This window comes from Neodiprion lecontei, chromosome 4 (assembly GCF_021901455.1).
Source record: "Neodiprion lecontei isolate iyNeoLeco1 chromosome 4, iyNeoLeco1.1, whole genome shotgun sequence".
Lineage (NCBI taxonomy): Eukaryota > Metazoa > Arthropoda > Insecta > Hymenoptera > Diprionidae > Neodiprion > Neodiprion lecontei.
This window is the reverse complement of record NC_060263.1, coordinates 6,873,315-6,897,429: the sequence shown is the minus strand read 5'-3', so window position 1 is coordinate 6,897,429 and position 24,115 is coordinate 6,873,315. Positions and strand designations below refer to the sequence as shown.

General features: G+C 33.5%; 1 protein-coding gene across 6 annotated transcripts in view; it reads left to right on the top strand.

Moving 5' to 3' along the window:
- Positions 1-23,900, top strand: part of LOC107227517 (guanine nucleotide-binding protein G(q) subunit alpha) — a 31,640-nt gene extending 7,740 nt beyond the window's left edge. Inside the window, exons 2-9 of one of the 6 annotated variants that reach the window (XM_046739099.1) lie at positions 11,752-11,936; positions 12,162-12,316; positions 13,963-14,091; positions 14,734-14,862; positions 16,156-16,285; positions 16,515-16,668; positions 19,251-19,358; positions 22,183-23,900. In XM_046739099.1, coding sequence (XP_046595055.1) covers positions 11,752-11,936; positions 12,162-12,316; positions 13,963-14,091; positions 14,734-14,862; positions 16,156-16,285; positions 16,515-16,668; positions 19,251-19,358; positions 22,183-22,265 — 1,073 coding nt within the window. In that variant the 3' untranslated portion in view covers positions 22,266-23,900. Of the gene's footprint in view, positions 1-11,751; positions 11,937-12,161; positions 12,317-13,962; positions 14,092-14,733; positions 14,863-16,155; positions 16,286-16,514; positions 16,669-17,207; positions 17,316-19,250; positions 19,359-19,630; positions 21,705-22,182 lie in introns of those variants that run through there. The other 5 variants (XM_046739100.1, XM_046739098.1, XM_046739096.1 and 2 more) reach the window with 5 other exon arrangements.
- Positions 23,901-24,115: the final 215 nt, after the last annotated feature.

Here is a 24,115-nt window from a genome sequence, read left to right as displayed (position 1 = left end):
ATGCTCGTTCGCTATGTTTCGTACTTTGTTTCATTTCAAAGTCATTCGTAGGCAAATAAAAAACATCAATATACTCGAATATTCGATAGAGATACATCTTTTTTTCGGTGAAAAGTTGGAAAAAAAAAATTTTTATTAAATAAATAAATAAATAAATAAATCGAAACAAAACACTGGCATTCAGTTAGTCAGCACTGTAATGGAATAACCCACATGTCGGCACTACGTAATGTCACAGTCGGTGACATGCAAATATTGAGATAATCTTTTTACTTAATCTGATCATTTGTCACGTTGAAGAGAAAATAAGAAAAAAAAAAAAAAAAGTTCAACATGATTTTTTATTTTTCACTGAAAGGAAGATGAATCTCACTGAATATTTGTGAATATGGATTTATTTGCCTACGAATAATCTTGATTAAAATAGAGTACGAATTGTAGTGAATGAGGATATTTTTATGAATAATTTGAAACTTCCCGCTCAAATAAGGAGACTAGGGGAATGAAATAAAAATGTGAAAGAAATAGGGAATTTCTTTTTTTTATTTCACCATTTGGAACTGTTTCGACAGGTTCCACTACGAATGGTTTTTATTATTATTATTATTATTATTATTATTGTTTTATTAATTTATATTTTTTTTTATCCCCCATATAAGGACCACCCTAACGTACACACATGCATATAATTCGAGATATTTCGTCGTCGCAAAGAAGACGAGCGACAAGAATTAAATTTACACAGTATCGTTTGGTATTAAAAATCCTGTACATCGTCTTATAATTTATTTTTAACAATGACGAGTGAAATTCTTCCGCGAAATGATGTATTAATAATACAGGAATGGGATGAAATGATCGGAACACACCGGAAACGGATGCCTGAATGTACGAAGTAGTAATTTTATTATTTTTGTTTCATTTTTTCTCTCGTCTATCATTTGCTGATTGTTTCTGTTTTTTTGATCCTATCCGTGACGTATCCTTTGGATTAAATGAATTTTTACTGATAATAAATTATACGTCACTATATTGAAGTAATGTTAAAGTTTTCCTACTTCGTAACGTTTTATATTGTTATTGATTTTCTCTGATTGTGAAACTGTCCTGTCGTCGGATTGGTATTCCCATTCTTTCCTTTTTTTTTTCCCCCTCTTACAAGACGAAAAAAAGAAAAGAATAACGCGTCAATCGTCAAGGAGTATAAACGAGGATCAATCGAGTAATAATTAAACAATTGGCGATTTCTATTTATCGATCAAAAAATTTTTAGATTGGTAGATTTTCTTTCTTACTTTTCTTTTTTTTTTTTACATTTATTGAACATATTGTTTATAAATTGACATTTATATTCTTTGACTAATTGTCGTCTATCTAATTTATCTAGTGAGGCTTTGTTTTTCGTTTTTCTTAAGTAGATTATAGTAGAAACAAAATTCATTAAATGTTCACGTTTCTTGCACCACTTGTAAATGCAAACTTATTCCCTACGTGTTTTTCTTATTCTTTTGTTTATAAAATGATAGACAGTTCATGAGTCAACAGTAAGTATAAATAGTAATAATGAGGGTAATCCCAGGATGATAATATCGGGAAATTCCTGATTTAATCGTTTCAATTTTTATTGAGTCATACCATATTTTAACATAATTTTTTTTTAACAACATTATTGAAATATGATTCGTGTTTCGGAAAACACGTTATTTCGTAATTTTAGGAATCTCTGAATTGCAGTAAATTATAACAAGGCAAAAGTAATACGCATATTTTCAAAATTTGGTCACTTCAAAGTCACTACAAAATTGCAAATAATTATCCTCCCCCCCCCCCATGTTTCGTTACGCTAACGTTACTAACTTCAGCCTCTGGCTTATTTATTTATTTATTTATTTATTTTATGCATCGAGAATTGAACAGATTTTTCAGATACAAACGGGCAAATGTATTTTGGTATTCCTTCCATTGTATGTAAACTCAACGACTCGGCAACAATTATTTTATCTTTGGTCATTAGTGGCCGTTCTATAATCTATGAGCGGTCACGTCTGACCGCCGTTGCGGTGGTTGTCTTACTTCGATAAGAACCTTTTATGTCTTCTCTGTTTCTAAGTATCCTACTCATTTTATCTGAAGCACTGTAATTCTTTTCATATTCTTCACCGTGCATACCAATCGTTATATTTTATGCAAAAATAAATAAATAAATAAATAAATAAATGTAAGATAATATAATCATATATAACAACAGATAAAAGGAATTCCTAATCTTTTTTCATCAATGCTTTTGCAGCAACATTTGTAAGATGAATATGCGATCATTGAGTATAATTATTGAGTAGTTGAATTTTATAAAAAAAATATTTCGAATTCTAACCGAAACGAAGTTTTTCGTACAATGTATTTGTCATCCACACACACACACACACACACATATATATATATATATGTATATTTTTACCCGTTTAATACGGAAAGAATTAACTTTTAAGTTTTTATTTTTTTTTTTTCTTTCAATCATCACTGATCAGTACAGAAAATTTAACTCCTGTTCCACTGATTGTGTGGGAAATTTTGACTTACTTTCTATTATGCAGCTTATGCACGTATAAATATAGAAGGAAAAGTGCTTAGAATTCATTACACGAAGGAAATATTTATGTTTATTTATATCTGCATAATCACACGTACCGCATTAACATATCCTGCATTAGTAAGATTAATTGCAATGTGTTGAGTTTCTTGTTTTCTTTTCTTTTCTTTTTTTTTTTTTTTTTTCCCGCGCGAAAATAAATCGTGCCGTGGAGAAGTCGCATTGAGTAGAATGCGAAGAAAGAAAATTTGAATTTCGTCAATTTACACGCGCAGAAATCACGTAAATCGAATCGGGTCCAAGATAAAAAAAGAACCAAAAAAAAAAAACCAAAAATCAAAGCCCTATTTATTTTAAATTTAAAAGCTAATGAGACGATTTGTGGACAACGTGCAACTTGAGATTACTATTGTTGTGTTAAAAAACAGATGCAACTACATTACGAAACGTGGCGCACATTTTGAGTAGTCGATAATTCATATCGTTTACACTTTTTTTTTTTTTTTTTTTTTTTATCTTTTATTCATAATTGAAAATGCTTTTGACATTTGTAAAAACGACACGCGATCAGCAAAACGATATTTCCGCGCAAAAATATTTTTCATGGTGGAAATTTGCGGCGGTGTTTGCATATTTTCTTTTTTCTTTTTCTTTTTTTTTCTTTTTCTTTTTTTTCTTTCCCGTATACGGGGGAGGGGGATGTGTTTTAATCAAATTCAATTCGAGGGTCAGCCGAAAGTGCCTCGGGCAGCATTTTGTGTTTTGCGGCGGCGGTGGCGGGAAGTTTAAAGTGGTTTTCCATCCGAGGTCGGATTTTTCAGGTGCCTCTGCAGGCAGGCTAGGCCATATTTATCATACCATCATTATATATACATACATATCCCACTGCATTCGTATTGCGAAACTTTTTAACGCCCAGAAATGTACTTCGCGTATATATATATACGTATGATAGTTGGATACAGGTGTGACAATTGTTGAAATTGAATTTTCTGTAAATTTTATATACGTTTTTTTAACAAAATAACGTTAGATGCATGCATGTAACAATAATTTTCCGATTTAAGATTCATCGTTAATGGCCGATATATCGAAATCTTGAACATGCGAAAGTAAAATAACGAAAGACGAATTATTCGATATTTTAATTTTCGAAAGTGTCACCGATTAGAATTACTAGGAATATACATGGTTTCACGTATTAAATTATATAAGTTTTCGAATTTGCTGATGACGAGTCTGAAATAGGGGTTTAAAAATTTCAATATGGCGGACGAAAATTTCAAATTCGGAGAAAAAACTCTGTACAATAATATCTTGTTGTAAAAGTTAACTCGGCTCAATAATGTGTGATACAAAAGGTTAAACTATGAAACATAATTAAATGTTATGCAATTAAAACTCAAATCAACTCATCTGATAAGTCATTCTAAAGTGACGAAGTGACATTGTTTCTTTATTCTCGATACTTCGTTACGTTAACCTTACCAAATCTTGTACTTTAACCTCGTGGGAACTTTGACTTTGTAAATCATGTGCCGTGGCCGGTTTGCTTGAATCGAACGGCCGCGTTTTTTCATGCTGCCATGCAGTAAGGTTGAAGTATGTAAATTGTAAAGTTAATGTAACGCTATACTTTTTGATGGAAAAAAACGTCGCTACTTCTTGATTTTTGAATGGTACTGAAAATGTGCGGCAAACGCGGCATTAAACGAAATACATTTCACATTAAAAAAGAAGAAAAAAAAAAAGAAAAATTCCTCGATTGCACCTTCAAAGTCTCAACGAGGTCGAAGTTAGTAACGTTAACGTCATTCGTATATTCAAAAAAAAAATAGCAAAAAAAAAATCAACGTCCTTCAATTCTAGGATGACTGAAGAAGTTTCAAGTTTCCAAAATCTGATGGTTATCTATGAAAATGATTTATCGCGATTTTTTTTTTTACCACTAATTACTACTAGTTGTTTCCAAAAAGATCTGTTATTGTTAGAAGTCAGCGAGCATTGATTCTAACGTACAATAAAGTATCAACATCGTCTATAAATTGGAATTTGACTTATTTGTGACTTTGGTGTCAGCGGATAATAATTATATCGATATAAAATCCTCCGTTTAACGATGCTGATATTTTTATCAAATAGTAGCATCAATGCTGATTGATTTCTTATGCTTATAAATTTTCTGCAAATAGTTACTCCTCCCACCATCAACGTATATGTTAGAAACCAAAAGTCGATTAAAAAATATGTAGATTTTAAATGGCAAATCCTATTTATTTATTTATTTATTTATTTATTGGTAACCAATTTAAGGGGCATCCGGGTCAAATTTCGAAAATGTTCAATATAATAACCGCCCTAACGTACATTGTGTCACACAAAATGGTGCTAATGTTGTCGGGGGGTAAAAATATAGAAAGATCGAAAGATCATCGAATTTAAAAATGTTAAAATTTTTTTTTTATACCACGTTTTTCTGTACTTCGACTACCTACGTTTTCAATTATCCTCACTCGAACTTTCCACATTACTAAATTGTACGAATAAAATTTTCGCCTGTATGGAAATTCGGTGATATTCCGTTCCTCCTACGAATCAGCAATTCTAGTTTTTCACCCCTATCGAAAGAAAGAAAAAGAAAAAAAGAATTATGCGGGGGACAATGTATATTGATTGGGAATAATAGTGCAACCCGACTAGGGAGAGGTTAGTTAGGGTTCGAAGTTTCCCCATTTAAAATTATCCCTGATTCCATTCGACGTTTTAGCGAACCCCGTCCGTTCAGTCGGCCAAAAACCGAATAGACAAACCGTGTACGGTACGGGCGGCCGGCTAAACACGGTCTGTCGGTCGTTTGGTCGGGCTCTCCGATACGGCGGGTGGGGCTCGTCGGCGTCTATCGACCGAACCCGGCACGACGCGGAGCGGAGGAGGAGGACCAGCCTGCCCGCCCCAGGAAGTTTACGCTCTGAATCTAGCCGGTAGGCGAGGAGGCAAGGAGGAGGATACTACGCGACTCGTCTTCCGCGCCGCCTCGCGTCTTTTCGCCTTTCCGTATACTTCCTACTTTATCGACGGAGTCGCGGAGACGCGGAAAGGCCGCGCGATCGGCGCCTACGCCGCCTACGCGGTATTACATCCATGTGATTTCTCGAGCACCCCGCGTCACGTGACCGATTTTCGAGGATCGCTACCTTACCGACCGCGCTTAACGTCACTCGTTTTTTTTTTTTTCCCCTCTTTTTTCAACTTTTTTTTATACCGTTCAAATTGTCGAAGCGTTACTGATATCCAGCGAAAATAAACCGGATATGGCTATTCATTAACGGGCAATGCCGAGTACATACACGTATCGTAGAGAGAAAGTTTTATCTCACGGGGTACGGTAATTTATAGAAATTTATTATTCTTATCGTTGAGTTGGTAATTTATATCGCAGGTATATATTTTCTTGAGTTACTTTTGCAGCATGATGTTAAACAGCTTTTAACGATCGTTTTGTTTTCGGCATTTTGTGAAGAATTGCGCTGACTGCGGCATCTTCGCTCCGTCGTCAGTGATGCGTAGGCTTTGATTATAGTCGAAATATGTGACATTTTACTCGGTCGGTAAAGATTAACTGTAGTATCATCTTAAGGGTTCTTATCACGAGAATCTGGATCATTTTCTTTACCATTCTTCGAATCGATTTGGAATTTTTTGCTTGAAAATGATCTTGTTATATCGTTAGTAGAAAGTGAGCCACTCTGGTCGGCATCAAGGGGTGTTTAATAAATATCGTACAGTTCTTTTATATAGTTTTTTCGCCACGTGACGGAACGTGAGGTTATGTTTTATAAATTACTCGGTCGTCGATTCGTGGTACCAGCTGACCAGAGCGCACTCCGTATAATATGAAAATGATCATACCTCATATGGTAATATGAGGATATAATTTATGAATGGTACTTTTGGCACAGGCATACAACGATTTCCTTTGTTTATGACTAGGGGCAAATTTTACGCGATGATGTAACAAGACGACGATGATTGTTTGCGATAAATCCCACTAATTCTGCAAGAGTATAATCCGAACGTTCGCGCATTTTATTATACTATATTATACCATATTAAATTATTCGCGACACTCTGACCACAAACCCCTTCCTCATCAACTCTGCAGATGTTGTATCTGTTATATTTTAATTACATCTGCAACACGTTGCACACGCAAATATGCGCAGTGTCGTGAATACAAGTTTCTTTTATTTCTCTGTACTGACTCACCCTGTAAGTTGTGTCGCTGCTCCTCGAGCGATGTGACCCTTATTTTTAAACTGCAACAGCTTTGAGTTCTTACTCATCGTTTATTGCACACGAATCAATCATACGGTGTATTTCATCACTCCGTGAAATTTACAGTCTGCAGTCATCGAATTACCGCAGCATCATTGATGTGGAAAAAAAAGAATGAAATCTCGCTTCGGGGGGAATAACTTGAATTTTTTTTTTTTTTTTTCCCACCCTTGAGGTTATTTCGGTTCAAACAAATCTCGTTTACCCTAATGGAATCTAAATTTGACCGAAAGCATTCTTGCAGGTTTCATTCGGTTCGATATTACATATCTATATATATATATATATATATATATATATTTTTATTTTATTTTTTTATTACGGTATACCTACACGACTATATTTATGTACTAATGACTGTTTAAATAATTTAATCCTTTTGATTGAAATTAGAATCTTGACAGTTGATTGAATGTTCGACGGTATTAAGCGATACGTTCGTTATAACGCTGCAAAAAAAGAAGTGTAATATCTTCGGTATTTAATTCTTGACATTGTAGTGACTTCGTGTGTAATTAGTTATGCGTGTAAAAAGTATACAATTAATTTTTCGCATACTTGTCCACAATATCTTGGAAATCGAGTATAGTAATTGACTAGATATTCGTTACAAGTAAATGGTTTGGTGTGATCAGAACTCCGTTTATACCTCTTATGTTACAAGTTACTTGCACAGTTAAATTTAGTCACAATGTATGAACATTGTTGTGAATTCTATTTTCGGGACATATCCGCGATTATGTAATCAACGTATTATACAGTCGAGTACGATGAACATTTAATCAGTATCTATCTGCATACATTTTTTTCGTTCGTTTAATCAATTTTTTTTTTTATGTAATTCAATTTTTTATTTTATTTTTATTGGTGGGGGCTTCCGAATCGTTGGAATTTTAGCGGCTATTCGGATTGTCGAGAATTTTGTATTAATATCGAGCCGAAGATCGTCGCCGATTCACAATGAACCGAGTCTGCGAAGCAGCTCGATCTCTTTTTCTCTTTCTCTTTCTCTTTCTCTTTGTTTCGTTATTCGTCGGGTATAATGTGTGTGTGTGTGTGTGTTTGTGTTTGTTCTTACGATACGAATACCTTATAAACGCGCTTATTATACCTGTTACATAACTTAACTTGGCGAGGAATTCACGACTATGCGAGATTAGCAGATGAACGGCAATAGAAAGAGATAGAATGAGAGAGCGAGAGAGAGAGAGAGAGAGAAGGGGAGTTGGTATAGACAGACAGAGAATGTAACGGAAAGTTATACATAATTTTTCGGGCCATCGTATAACATACCTGTTACCGAGTTATAAATATCTCTAATTTTTCTTCTTCTCTATGATAAAAATCAAGTCTGCTTGTTTCGTAAATTCTTTATTATCCGTTTTCGTAAATAAATTTAACCATAATTTATTTTTAGCTGTTGAAGTAGTAGAAAAAAAGTGGAAAATACATTCCGGATCATGAATGTTTCTATTTTAATTTCTTATACTTACGCAATGACAGAAAACTTCTCATCCGAATTCTATATATTATGTATGTTAAAACATGCGTATATCGCGTTAATAATACGGGAGGAGAAATGTGACGAAAAATTTTGTATACAATTTTTATTATACGTAATGATTAAAATTCGTGGAGTGGTCCTAATTAATTATTTACGTATATTTGATTGATAGTACATTTTATTTATTTATTTTTTTTCTTTTCTCTCTACGAATCACTGTGTGATGAATAAAATCACTGTACTTTACGAAAACGATTCACATGCGTACAAGTTTTATGCTGTAACTTGAGCATCCGCATGAATTTTGATACTTATCGATAACAACATTTCTGAATTCTGTATTATTTCACAATTCAATTAAAACTATAATTCTACTTAACTCGAAAAGAATAGTAATGGTGACAATAATAGTAATAATAATAATAATAATAATAATACAATGCAACGTCGAAGAATATTTATGAAACGAATGTCCACAGCTATGATAAAGATCTAGAAAAAATCAAATCGATTAATTGAACTGGGTGGGGATGAAAAATATAAAATTTTGGTTTATAACCGAAGTACTGAAATATCGAATTTTCAAAGACGCGATAATCAAATTCGTAGAATTATAAAAACTTGGAAAGTCTTGACTACCATAAAATTTGAAAATATACAAATGTCAGAACATACAACTACTGAATGTAGAATCTTTATCTCGACGAATTCCGACGATTCCACGCTCAGTGATTCGACGTCCTGAACTTTTCAATCTTTCCCTAATCCATCCACACTTGGAATTCTATAAATTAGACATTATACTTAATCAAAAATCACAGATATTACAGCCCCTGCAATTCTTTCATCATTCCTAATGTACGTATTCTTACACCCCATCCTCCTCCGCGAACGAGATAGATGCGTGCTGTTACCTCGATGTTGGGGGTGGGGGGCAGGCAGGCAGTCGGTTCACGGCACGTAACGTCATCTACAGAGCACACCTTGCTCTCTCCTCGCAAGCTCGGCTTTCGTGCTCGGCTCGGCTCGACTCGGCTCCGCTCGGCCGGCCGCCGGTTCATTCATGCTTTTCACCGGCAGATGAGGAGGAGGAGATGCGAGGCGTCGCGATACCACCTCCTCATCCCCCCTCCCCCCAACCCCTTTTCCATCACTCTACACTCTTCACCTCTTTGACACGGGTCTCCGCGTCGGCGCGTGGAGTCTACGTAGGATTCGCTTCTGCTCGATCTCTCTCTCTCTCTCTCTCTCTCTCTCTCTTTTACACTATATTCACTGTTATTTCATTTTATCTTGTATTTCTTGTACTATTATTTGTTGTATTTTATTGCACATTAGTTTATTAGTTAGCACTTCGATATTGTTTGAGATAATTTTGCGACCCCGTTTACAGTGTATTTATTTATTTATTTATTGATCTGTGTGTCTGTTGTGGTCTTGTTTTTTTTTTTTTTTTTTATAGAAATCACTGTTTTTCTATTTTTTCACTAATTCTTATATTAATTTTTATTTCTTGGTGAAGTTTTTATTGTATTTGTATATTATTTATATTTGACTTTTTCCAAGGCGAACAAACGCTACCTTCTTTCTCTTTCGTCGTTTAAAAAATTATGGTTTATGCACCAAGTAGCATTTTATCTGGTCATTGGTTAAGAGGGTTGATTGACTGAAAATCGGTACTCTTTATTAATTTTACCAGCAAATAATAGTCGTACCTTGGGTATGTTATTTTTCGAAAATTAAGAAGATACTCGTAGAACAATATTAAAGCAAAAGATACCGGAATTGTAATTAACAAATGGTTGAATATCCATGCTTCATTTTATTCAAATATACAATCGGTTCAAAATTATCGAAGATGTTGTGAATTCGCTCCATTTCACACTATGACAGATTATTTTATTCGGAACACTGTTTTTATGATATTGGCATTGGTGAGTATTGAATTTTATAAGGTCGCATTGATATTGATTGCATAATCAACAAATGGCAAGATTTAATCCATGACTGATCGTGAGAAAAAAAAAACACAAAAGTCTGTTTCAATGGTTTCATAGAAAATAGTCTTCTGAATAAAATGAGCTATTGTAGAAAGAAATTGAACAAGTTCGAATTGAATTTAATATTTTCAACGACTGTAACGTAAATTTGTCAGTAGTAAAATGATGAATTGCATCAAATTAACGTATTAATATGCGGCTTCGATTAATTTTCTATTCTAACAGGGTCATAATTCATGTAACAACGTATGAGTGAAATTTAATTATCTCCAGTTTTTTGATTCTCTTATTGTCAACGTGCGTGAGGACTTTTCGGTATTACATAACGATTTTTATAATGATGATGATGGCAATAATAATAACTAGATTTAAGTAAAGAGGCCAGTGATATCATTATGCCTCTATAAACTGGATTTTCCAAAATTTTTCTTCGATGTATTTACAGTTATTTTGCAGTTTTCCGATTTGATCAATTAACCAGAGCGAATCAAATTCGCACGCGTATACACATCATAATTAATTTTTCCTATACATATATTTCCATTCTATTCTATTCCATTCTATTCATCAAAAAGAACGTCATGTCACCTTCTATTCAGTTATACAAATGAATGTAATCGTTGCGTTGTTGCTTTGTGATGAAGATTGTGGTACAAATTGTCAATTTATATGTAACACTTTAATCGCCCTACGTACTCATTCAATTCGAACAGCTATTGCATTTCATTATTAAATGAACAATAGTTGAAAATATAACAGCTCAATGCGTTGATGCGGTTCATAGTCTAGAAGCATAAAAGCATTTTCAAATTCAATTTTACACTGTGTTTCATCTTTTTTTTTCCGGCCTTTATGTTAGCAAATTACTTTGTTCTGGATTTATCGGATAAATTTGTAACGTGTTAATATAGTACTAGATGTTAAATTTATCTGATTTCTTTTCTCAAACTTTCTCAATTCATCTAAAATTCGTTTCCTTTCACTTCTTTGAACAAAAACCCATCATTTCCTTCTCCCAATTACTCAAACTCGTTCATTTCACTTGTCGACGCAAGAGTACAAATTACTTGATTCAAATCAGGTTCAGTCAGATCTATTACATTTATTTAGAGCATGAAATTTGCTACCAAGATGTGAATATTATCGTTCGCCCACAAAAAATGATAACTGTTTTACTTTACTTGATAATTTTAAGTTTGCGAAACGCACTTCGCTTTATTAGTCTACTGTAAATATGAGCGATACTAATTTTAACTATAATAAGATAATCATCTTATGTGCAACGAATGAAATTTTCTAACAAAGATTGAAATAATTTTCAGGCACTGGTGAGTCGGGAAAATCTACATTCATCAAACAGATGAGAATCATTCACGGTTCTGGTTACTCGGACGAAGACAAACGAGGGTTTATCAAGCTGGTTTACCAAAATATATTCATGGCTATGCAGTCAATGATCCGAGCCATGGATCTGCTCAAGATCCAATACGCAGAATCTTCAAATATAGTAAGTAACATAGCTACTTCAAAACTCTATTCATTTAGGAACTTGAGTATGCCGTCCGTGTCGTAGGCATACGACTGAGTCTGATCAAACAAAAACACTTTACGAATGCAAATCGTTGTCATTTCATAAGTTTTCGTCAATGCAAATCAAATTGTGTGTAAATAAACGATTATTTTAGGAATTAAAATCATTCGCTAATTACTATTCGATGTTTCTTTCATTTAGGAAAAAGCAGAGCTTATACGAAGCGTAGACTTTGAAACAGTAACGACATTTGAAAGCCCATATGTAGAAGCGATAAAAGACTTATGGGCAGAGGCTGGGATTCAGGAGTGTTACGACCGTCGGCGAGAATACCAGCTTACAGATTCTGCGAAATAGTGAGTATCGCTATCAGCGCAATTCAATTACAAGTAGAAATAACTTGTATATAAATATAAGTTTTATCCATACAAGTTTTACGGAGACAGTGTATCGTTGTTTCAAAATTGAGTGTTTTTTCTTACAGGCTTAAATAGATTACCATAGCTTAAAATGTCGTTCATCGTCTTATTATAAGAAATATACTATTTTAACAAGTAAGAAATAATTATCCGTTACGTTAAACGTCATTTTTCACTAATTTCTATACAGGTTTTCAAATATTAATGGTCTATTACCTTGGCGTTTCCTTGGTTTTTTTTTTTTTTTTTTATCAACCAAACAGAAGGAATACCGTAAATTCCAGACATGCCCCGGATTCCAATGTAATAGAATATTAACAATGCCCTAATAATGTTGTTTCTTTTTCTTTCCTCTCTCTTTTCTTCAATACCGTGACGCACATATCTCAAAAGCTTCATACAAATGTAGTGCTAACAACGAGAGAGCGAGGGACAGAGATAGAGAGGAAGAGAAAGAGAAAGAGAGAGAGAGAGAGAGAGAGAGAAATGTTCAAATCGCATAGTAAAAAGATAAAAAGTCATATCCACAAATAGCTGGATTCAGGTGTAAAGCAGAGCGATTATATCTTTCATCACAAATGGCGTGCTTAGTGATAGCGATATAATCTCCTTTGACTTTGGTTACCATCTGACCACAACACGAGATACTCATGAATAAGAAGGGTGGTCAGGAAAAACCAACGTCTCTCAAAGATGACAACGGCTTAACGTTATTCAAATATCATTTGCATCTTCGGACCATTTGCTTTCAATAATTTTTCCTACACGCGTACAATTGTGTAAAACAATTTCAGTAACCTTCCTTGTCTTGTAACAGATTTACAAAAGGGATATCTTTTTTCAATTCTCTGGGATGTAGATTGCTATTATTAAAGTACGTAGTAAATATCATAAATCCGGTAACATGTTATACATGAAATAACTGTGCTTTGGCGATTTCGTTATCGTCATAATCCAAAGTATGGCATATGATGACAAATTTATCGGATCAAATTGGAAAACATTTTATTCACTGACAGCTAACGCGGCCGAGTACAGTTTACGAGATGTATCTTCACATGACTGCGACCGCTTTGTGAAAAGAATTAATCTCAATGCTGTTACGTCAATCAAAACATGACGAATTCACTCGCCGCTTGGTTGAAAATACATCTACCAAAAGCATACCATTAATTTACACCCACGATCTTGTTTGCTGCTTATTCTTTTTACAGACAGCCCAGTTAAAAGTTGTGTAAATTATTTGAAGTCAGAAAAGTTACATCACGGTATTTCGCACGATAGTAAGTTTCAGCCAATGCAATTGAGACGACTAATTTTAATGCCGCGCGATGCTGTTTTCTGTAGTTCGTTGAAATCGTATATCGTGTAACGTATCATCTCGTTTCCGTTAATTTATATTTTTTCTTCTTCCCCCTGTTCATTGTTTTATTATAATTTACAGCATATCAAACGACATGCTCCAGAAATATTTTTCCAATTTTGTTCTTCGGGAAACTGACGATCGATGGACCTCATTTTTCAGTCTAGTATAAAATCATATGTCGAATAGACTTGCCGGTATTGAGCGTTTGATGTTACAGCTACCTCATGGAGATAGACCGGGTCGCAGCGCCCAACTACCTACCAACGGAGCAGGACATTTTGCGCGTCAGAGTACCCACAACTGGTATTATTGAATATCCGTTTGACTTGGAAGAAATCCGGTTTAGGTATGTCGGTATAACCAGTGGAGGAAGATCGTCGACAACCTGCCTGCTGCCTGATGCCTGCGTCAATTTCTATCCCCGCATTGTGTCTGCATTTATATTGATTTGATTGTTACTAATTGCTGTTGTTATCGTTATTGCTGTTGTTTTTGTTGTTGTTGTTATTATTGTTGTTATTATTATTATTATTATTACTCGGTTTTTATTGCATACCTTGCGCCGGATCGCTGTACCACAGGCAACGTCTACATTGGTTTTACAGTTTTTCCGGTGATAACGTCCATTGAAGAAGGTTTTTTTTCCGTGATTAGAAAGGACGTTCCTTTGTTCCGTTAGTCTGGGTTAATCATTGGATCGATTCTACCTGACATCAATTTTTCATTCACATTTTCTTTGGCACAGTTTCACAACGGACCTTACCAATGTTATGGTAATACCCTGTTGTAACGATTCTTTTTATTAGGAGAAACTGGAAACGAGAGGAGGAGCATGCGTTGGAATTGTAATACCGCGCCACAGAAATTAATCACGTTATGTTTCCTTGTTTTTTTTTTTTTTTATGTTTTCCTTTTTGTTTTTTCTTGTTGTTGTTTTATATTTGCATGGCATGCACTATCAACACTGTTGGCTTGGTTTGTTTTTCAGTTATCTTAGCGATCTCGAACGTATAGAAAAGCCTGACTACCTACCAACGGAGCAGGACATTCTCAGGGCTCGAGCTCCGACTACTGGAATAATTGAGTATCCCTTCGATTTGGACTCCATCATATTTAGGTACAATAACACCTCTATTATATTAAATACGGGGTTATTTATTCTCCAATTTCTATCCTTGAATTTTCAATGTCGATTCACCGAATCGTCAGAACACCAGGGTAAATAGAAATCATAGTTGTCATTCCTTTTCTTCTTTACATTTTGTCACGTCACATTATCTACAGTATTCTTATCTATCGGTATTCATCAAAGGTTTTCTCTCAAGATGGTCACAAATGTTGTACTACGAGTTAATTCAATCTGCCATATTTCAATATTTCTTTAATTTGGAACAATTACTTTATTTTCACTTTTCTTTTAGGTAGATTGGTCGATAAAAGCTTATTAGTGACAATAATAATAACGTGATGGTAAAAGTTGAGTTTAAGATTTTTCATTAACATTTACAAGTTTCTTGTTACAATTATAGACATTTTTTGATATGAAAAAACCATGTTTTCCAACTAAACTTGTTTTGGTCATTTGTAGATGATCTACAATGTATCCCCGAATGGCATTTTGTCACATTCGATTTTGTGGGTATTTGTTGTACGTTATAATACACATACAATTATATATATATACACATATAAAGCATGGCGTGTTATGCATTAGTAGACCAATAGTGATTATATTTAATAAATCGGTGTTGAATTGCTTATTGATACATTCTGTTTGAGTAATAGTTAAACTTCAGTGGCTTATTTATTGGTGTTGTTATTTTTTTTCAATGCTGTTTTCCATCTCAACGAAGTTTTTGCTTGATTATATCGTCATTCGTTGTTGTATTTTCACTTTTTTTTATTTGTTATCAAAGAAATAAGTGATTATATATATTCAAGCGCTTGCTTTAGTTGTATGTAATTTTCTCGGAAGTTGTGAACAGCATGCAATTTTTTCAAATAATAGATATTGTCAAAAATTTCATGTGCACACGTATTTTACTTACACGTTACCGTGTGTACATACTTACATGATAAGATTAAATTACAGCTAAGAAGAAAATTTGTTTTTTAAAAAAATTTCATACAATATGATGAAAGTTATTGTCTCATTGCACATTGATTTTTATAACAAATTCTTCACTCTATCAGATCAAATATATGAATTTCAACGCTATGACATTGCTAATTTTGCAATTTTCAATTCATGAATTATTAAAACGTATATGAGAAATTTAAAACTGCCAATCGACATAGCAATGCTAAAACAAAGGCATGCAACACGTATGCGTTGTTTTGCCTTATATATAATTGATTAACTAACATCTTTTCTGAATACTAAGTTGAAATTGTGAACGTTTGTCTGCAGGATGGTAGACGTCGGTGGACAGAGATCCGAAAGAAGAAAATGGATTCATTGTTTCGAAAACGTCACTTCCATTATATTTTTAGTAGCTCTAAGTGAATATGATCAAATTTTATTTGAATCTGAAAACGAGGTGAGTAACTTGATTTAAGTTTGATTAAATATTTATGTACCAGTTAAGTTAACTAAATTCATGCGACTCTGCAGTATTAATTTTTCGCAAAATCAAAGAATTTGCACACTACGTATGAGTCTACGTAAATATAAATCCGGAGAAAATATTACTTATGTGAAATATTGGTTGATTAGTAATATTGTTTTTGCAACGAGTAATCACTCATAATATTTACTTTTATTTACAGAATCGCATGGAGGAGAGCAAGGCGTTGTTCAAAACGATCATAACATATCCGTGGTTTCAACACTCCTCCGTTATTCTGTTCCTAAACAAAAAAGATCTTCTTGAAGAGAAGATTTTGTACTCTCATCTCGTCGATTACTTTCCAGAATATGAAGGTGAGCACAATTATTGATCGTCGTACGTTCCTTTTATTTGAGATGATTAGGAAAAAAGAAAAAACCTCTAGTCAACTAAATAGATTTCTTTCAGGAACAACTATAGCGTTTGCGTATCTTCACTCGCATAATAATTACGTTTCAATCGTGTTACTTCATTTTAATTACGCGTATCGGGATAAATTTTAATTTTTCTACCCAGACCAGGTTTTGATATTCCGCAGCTACGAAGGTTTTCTGCAACTTTATTCGATAGCTCGCGTCTTTGAATAAATGAAACCATTTTTCAGTAAAGATTAGCGAGAAACACATTTAGAGATAATATTTCTGGTCATTCTTATCCTCATTCGCCAGATGAGATAAACGTTGCATAAAGGAAAATTTCTTATCACCTCCGCGGGCTCAGTTAGGCATTTAGCTGTCTAGTAAAATATAATCATTCACAAACTTGGGTGGCTTAGTCATGTAATGTTAATATGGAGAGAAATATAAAAGAAAAATTGTTTCGTCGTGTTAAAAGAATAAGTTTTGTGGGATAGGGCCTAAAATGGAACACGTACCGGCCAGGGAATTCATCTTAAAGGTGTACCTCAGTTCTAATCCAGACCCTGACCGCATGTGCTACTCTCACTTCACTGCAGCAACAGGTCTGTTTCTGAACTCTCTCTGTTAAGTGAGAGCTGGTCTGATCTTTGCAACCCTTTTGTGCTGCTAGCAATCTTGATAGTTGGTAAAAATATTTGAAGAAAAAACTCTTCTTACCTTTTACCACGATGACACCGATAATTTGTTATCGTTGTCATTTTTATCTGCAGTAATAGTAAAACCAAATACGAGTTATCGTCGGGAATCCCAATGTATTGCTTAATTTACTGTTTGAAGAGCTGCTTTTCAATACGTACAATTCTCAAGCTCTAAACGTTGATAAGTTTCTGCTTCGATAAATTAATCTTCCAAATTCTGATAACCAAAGTATTTTCACTGTCTGGTAACAGGTAACTTTTTAACCAGAATTGAAATACGATGGTCAAGTATTTTTCTTAATTAAAGAATCTAGTTTTGTCGGTATTTTTTCTGATATTAACAAGGCGTAAAAATCGGTCAATAATCTATTTAGAAAAAGCAAAATAGTAACACATTGACAATGTTTAAACTCATAATTTGAATGCTTCTGAGCAGCTTACTTTTGAACATTTTTGTTTCCGAGATGCTTGGAAGAAACATTTTCAAATTTTGATAGTTCTATGAACAATGAATACAGCAATAAATATTGTGGAATCTGACATATTTTCCTGAAACTCCAGTTGTGGTATCGTAATTGAAAATTGACCCTTAGCGCAAAATCCTTAGGTGAGAGAGCAACCCTGTAATCTCGTGTTGTTAGATAACAGTTTTTTAATTCTTTTTTAATCCATCATTTCAATTCTCTTATCTGGGGGATATTTGGATAACACAGAACCGCTGGCGAATTTTTTAAGTTAGGTGAAGCCGATTTGAATATACATATATATATATTTTCGTGACACGTTGAAAAAACTTTCTTCTTCGAAACCTTATATTTTCAATACTAACATTGATATATATACAGTAGCGCTCAAAAGTATTTTGACAAAGATAGTAATTGAGTTAATTACATGCAAGAATAAACTACAAAAACCAATAATATTATTTGTTGAAAGAAATCCGATGTTCTATATAATTGTTAAAAATGAATTCTCGATTGCTCGAAAATAAAGTTAATATAAAGAAAAGTAAGAAAAACGATTCATCAAAGTAATAACGAATTTCATATTATCAAAATACCTTTTGAGCGCTACTGTATATTTTATTTGGCATTGAAATTCATGTTACACAAATTTCGATGTGTACAATGTCAGGCAGCGAGGTAAAAGTCAATGATATCATGTGTACGTGAGGCTAAACTTTTTGATTCTATACGCGATGACTATAAAAATGTCTAAGAATTTTTATTTATTTCATTAACCAGGACCCAGCTGTATATGAATATTGAACAAGACATTTTTACAAGTGAATATTTATACCCTGTATCTTTTTTACCTGTGGGCAAAATTGAATCGACTTGTATAACTTGTCAAATAATATTACAAATCATAGAATGGTTTCCAACTATTGCGTAATCAAGCAAGCTACTTACAGATCAGTTGGAAGGCTTCGCTGACCTCTATAAACGTTAATTCGATAAGTTGTCCTTCCCTATTCTATTGGATTTACTTTTAACAAGTTCTTGCGCATCAAAATATGTACAATGCATAATATCAATTTGACGTATTTATGACTTACTGAAATATTGCCGTGTTCTTAGATTCTTCAATTATACTACTGTTATAAAAATTTGTATCTCTTTTTTTCCCCATCGACGTAACAAGCGAAAGGAAAAAAAAAAACCGCCCTGTGCATTTGAAAATTACAATTAAATTACCAGATTATTTAATTAGTGGCTTAAACCTCTTAAGTCTTTGCTATGAAAAAAAAAACAAGGAAAGGTGATTATAGAAAGCTGCATATCCCCAGTAACTCCGACCTGTAGTAATGCCACTCCGAACGCTTCCTATTATCCACAGGCCCACAAAAGGAGGCCACATCAGCTAGAGAATTCATTCTCAGGATGTTTGTTGACCTTAATCCTGATGCGGAGAAGATTATTTATTCCCATTTCACATGCGCAACAGGTAAGTTTGCACCTGCTCCGCCAATTCCTGCTCGACCATTTATGCCGCATGCCTATGTATTGTATTCTGCCCTTTTTAATCGTGCTTTCATATTATATTATATATTTATATGTGCGTTGTATAACTATGTTAAACTGTCCGACCAGAGAAAAAGTATTTTTAGCGATTTTTTGTTCCAATAAAAATACTTGTTTAATGCTTTATAATTTCTCACTAACATTTTTCTTTATGTGTATTGTGTTGCATGCTGCATATACGGGCCTGATAAACAGACACAGAGAACATCAAGCTTGTCTTTTGCGCCGTAAAGGATACGATAATGCAAAGTGCTCTGAAGGAGTTCAATCTTGCATAAATCGACCATCGTAATTCGTTTTTTCAATTGTTTATACTTTTGGCGTATTACGTCAATAAAGCATACACAATGTGTAACGTAAATAATACATGCTAATTTTGGTCCATGGATTTTCATTCGTAGCAAGACACGTGTAGGTTACAAAAAATTTAAGATAGGATTATGTTTGCAGTTAAAAATATATGGAGAAGAAAAAAAACGCTGCCAAAACCGATCTACTTTCTCATATACAAAATCTACGTTTTTTGGTATTTTCTGGTCTTCGAATTGTTTTCGTTGCCGTATAAATATCAGTTATATTATTTTAGGTGTACTGAATAGTACTCATTTCTAAAGCAAGTATTAATTTTCCACAATGTTTTATGTTCCTTTCGATAATTTGTCAAACCTTCAAAGCCACAAGCTTTGCAAATCCAATAACGTTTTATGAAATTAAAATTGCAGAATTGTCGCTTGCAAGTGTGACTATTATAAATTTCATAGTCTTTAATGAAATATTATATTAGGATATTATTATTAACCATGGATGTTAGCTCTGTTCCTTTAATAGTATGGTAAAAATTTAAAACGAGCGATGCTTTGGAATATTGTTAGAGATTATGACGAAACGAAGTACTTTCTTTATGTCAATGATTTTTTTTTTCTGGTTTAAATTTCATTCGTAAAATACATAATCGAAGAATCAAAGCGTGATTAGGTTGATTTGAAAGAGCAAAAAATTTTCTTGTTTTGTAAGATCTCCATATTTACTAAAGTGATGGGAGATTAAAACTTTTGTCGTTTGCACTATACATGTTTACGCGTAATTACAATATATCTCTTCAAATTTCAAGAAAAATTGCACAGTGCATTGCCCAGAATGATGTCTGGAATAAATGTTTAGAGTTTTAGTTTGCAACTATACATGACAGAAATTGGAAATTGAAAAAAAAAAAGAACTAAGGAATAAAAAACAAAAGTTATTTTTTCAAAGTGAATCGAGTACTATGCTGTTCACAAAAATATATTCAAATCATGAAAAATATGAGAATAAACATCTTAATTCTTCAAACCTTGAATATTGACAGATAATTTGACCGCATCCTCGTATTGGAAGAAATGAAAAATACATTTATAATATACAGATGCATGCATACAAATATAATGAACAGCTTATTCTACTAAGATTCACCTTGGTATACAGCACTTATTTTTCATATTCACATTAACACTTCTCGAATATATACGATGCGATCAAATCATCCTCAGCAATTGCGTTTGGCCCTAAAACTGTCTTACACTAAAATTGCACGCGCATGAAATGTGTATTTCAATATTGCATGCTTCAAATAAATACATGGTAAGTTTTATTTTATCTACCTATAGACATAAGAGTTATTGTGGTAACACTATAGATACCTCTTTATTTTTATTTGAACTGAATGTCTATACTTATGGTCCAGAATGAATTCGACATATTGAAAAAAATAAATATAAACAAATGAGTACGTGAGAAAAATATTAATCATGTGTGTTTATCTCTGGGACTTTCAACTTCTGTGAAAATAAAAAATTAATTCTATATCTAACTTTTGATTCTTGTTCACTGACAGTCCCAGCGAAAAGTCACAGAGCTAATCTCATATGTATAAAACATTGCTTATCTCGCATGCATCATACTAAATGTATAATTAAACCACAGTCATAAAGCTTGTTGCAATGCGTTGAGTGTCCGTTAGGTCTTTCCATTCATTAAATGTATGTTATATCAATTTATTGCATGACAATTATGTTCTCGAATAAGTTGATCGCCTACGGTGATATTGTTAAGGGAAAGCTGGACTACTTTGAGTTTACAATTTTTGGAACGTGAAATCAATGATGATTTGCATTATCAATAGTACTTTCGAATAGTTTGCAAGTGTGATAGAAATATGATACGCGAATATCAATGCAATATGAAATAATGTAAGGTCTGTTATCTCACTAAAAGAAAATTTTATTCAATGATATAAAAAGACAGCAATAAGAAGATTTTGAATGGAGTACAGTTTGTCTATTTGGTTTAATTTCACCTCGTATCAAAAACAACACGCATCATTTAAAAAAAAAAAAAAATTCATGTTTAAAACTTTTGGATTTGCTCTTTACTTCAGTGTTCCAAAAGTCGAATACAATGTTTAACACATATATCAAGAGTTCCAAATTACCCAATAACCGTTGCGACTGATGTGACTAAACCGAATAGGCAAAGTGTAATAACGTATTGCCACCAATCAAATTACAATTTGAAAGATTATTTGAAGAGTATTTTCATTTTTAACAGTTTGTCGAGTTGTTATATGATAATAGTTTTTTGCAACTGTCAATTTTGGTCCTTCTATTTTTTTTTAGGAAAGATTGGTTGAGACCAATTTTCCATTAGAATAGATGTAAATTTAAGGATTATAAACTGTTCTTTAATGTTGTTATTATTTCTCCTTATGACAGACACGGAAAACATCAGATTTGTGTTTGCGGCGGTGAAGGACACGATTCTTCAGTCCAACTTGAAGGAGTACAATCTGGTGTAAGTGAAATACCTCCGATGAACAGGCTGGATAAAAGCTGCTTCTGTCGACCCCGTATCAGATCATGGAAACAAATATGGACTTTGTTGAGCGAGTGACAACAAACAAGATGGAAGAAAACAAAGTATCTACAAGAGATGAAAAAAGAAATGTCCCATGAAAACGAAAAACACGTTTGTGGTGTCATCGACGCATCGCCGCTTCGTCAGAAGTGTACCAACCTTAGGTAGAAAATTATGCATGGGGGGGATTCCAGCGACAAATAAACAAACAAACAAACAAAACAAGGACCTAAATCTGGGAACGTTGTATACGTTCTTTTCTAACTTTTTCACTGTCAAAACCCAACAAACTGATTTTAATTTCATACTCTTTGTTGAATTTGTTACCTTTTTATAGCTTAGTTTAGTTGATCAAGCCCGGCTGACTGTGACATCGCCTCATTTTTATATTAATATATAAAACTATAGGAAAAACAGTAAGGAAAGAAAAAGTAGAGAGAGGATGGAAAAAAGAAGGAAAGAAAGAAAATATGAAAAAGGTGGAAAAAAAAAATATTAAAAATATATATATATAAAAATAAATATAATTAAACACGGATATACCGCAAATGACAAGCATATGGTGGTGGCACTGCAGTTGTCTGTGCTAGTTTGTCAGAATTTTGTCCCGTAACTATTATGATAATTCGCTGAGCATCCAAAAAAATGATTAGCAATGCGAATATGTTCGCAGTAAAACGGGACAAGTTTTTGCCATCACGAATATAGTCGGTGATCCAAGTGAGAGCAATTCTAGTGCCATTTATTAGTGTGGTGTTTTTATTGCAAGACCTTCGTTAGATGCAAAAAACCAAAGTGTTTTTTTTTTTGTTTTGTTTTTGTTTTCATGTCTAATATTTTGTTTGTTTATATATTCTAATCTACGCAAGAAATGAGTAAGAGTTAGTTCTTCATGTGAATCAAATTTACTATTCGTCATAAAAATATTATAACATATGTGTGAGTGGATATGTGTATACAGACATGTATACCTGTATCCATGTACATATATATTATACGCGAAGAAAATAAAACATAGAATAGCAAAAGATACCAAAAAGAAAGAAAAGTAAGAAGAAACTTTTCCCTTTACATGGAGAGAAGAGAGAGAGAAAAAAAAAATTTAATTACCATATATAACATTAAAAGTCATGAAAATATTAGAAAACGGCATCTGTTTTGATGTGAGTTTAGATAATCCGGAGGTGAAGGCGAATAGGATAAGGGGAATATTCATCCTGTCGCATAATTCCTGCCGCTCTCTCCTCCGTTGCTGGAGCTCGGATAAAGTAGGGGCCTGCCCTAAGAGGCGCACAAATTCTACATACCTACATTATAATAATAAATATAATAATATGAATAATAATAATAATATTAATATTAATGATAATGATAATATTAATACGCTCCGAGAGACATGGAACGAACGTTATAAAAATTACTAATAAAACTCGGGTTGTACCATTTGAAGCGAAACTGAAAAACGGAGTTTAAAATGGTGAGAAAAACAAACAAAATTTCTGGCAAAAAAAAAAATTAATAAAAGAACAAAACAAAAAAAACATAAACAAAACAAAAACAAAGAAACGAAAACAAACGTGGGGTCGTTAACACGTTGGCGCGGCGTTATCTGTTGCGCGGCAAGAGACATGGCACTGCTAATGATAATACGATAATACCTCTAGTCAGAGTCATGTACCTCGCTCGCATGTATCCACCTTTTACAGTCTGTGTACGTACGTATGAACTGCTCACTGCCTGCGCTCGCTAATGCTGGCCGGCGCGCTGCCCGCTGCAAGTAATCTCTGTTGG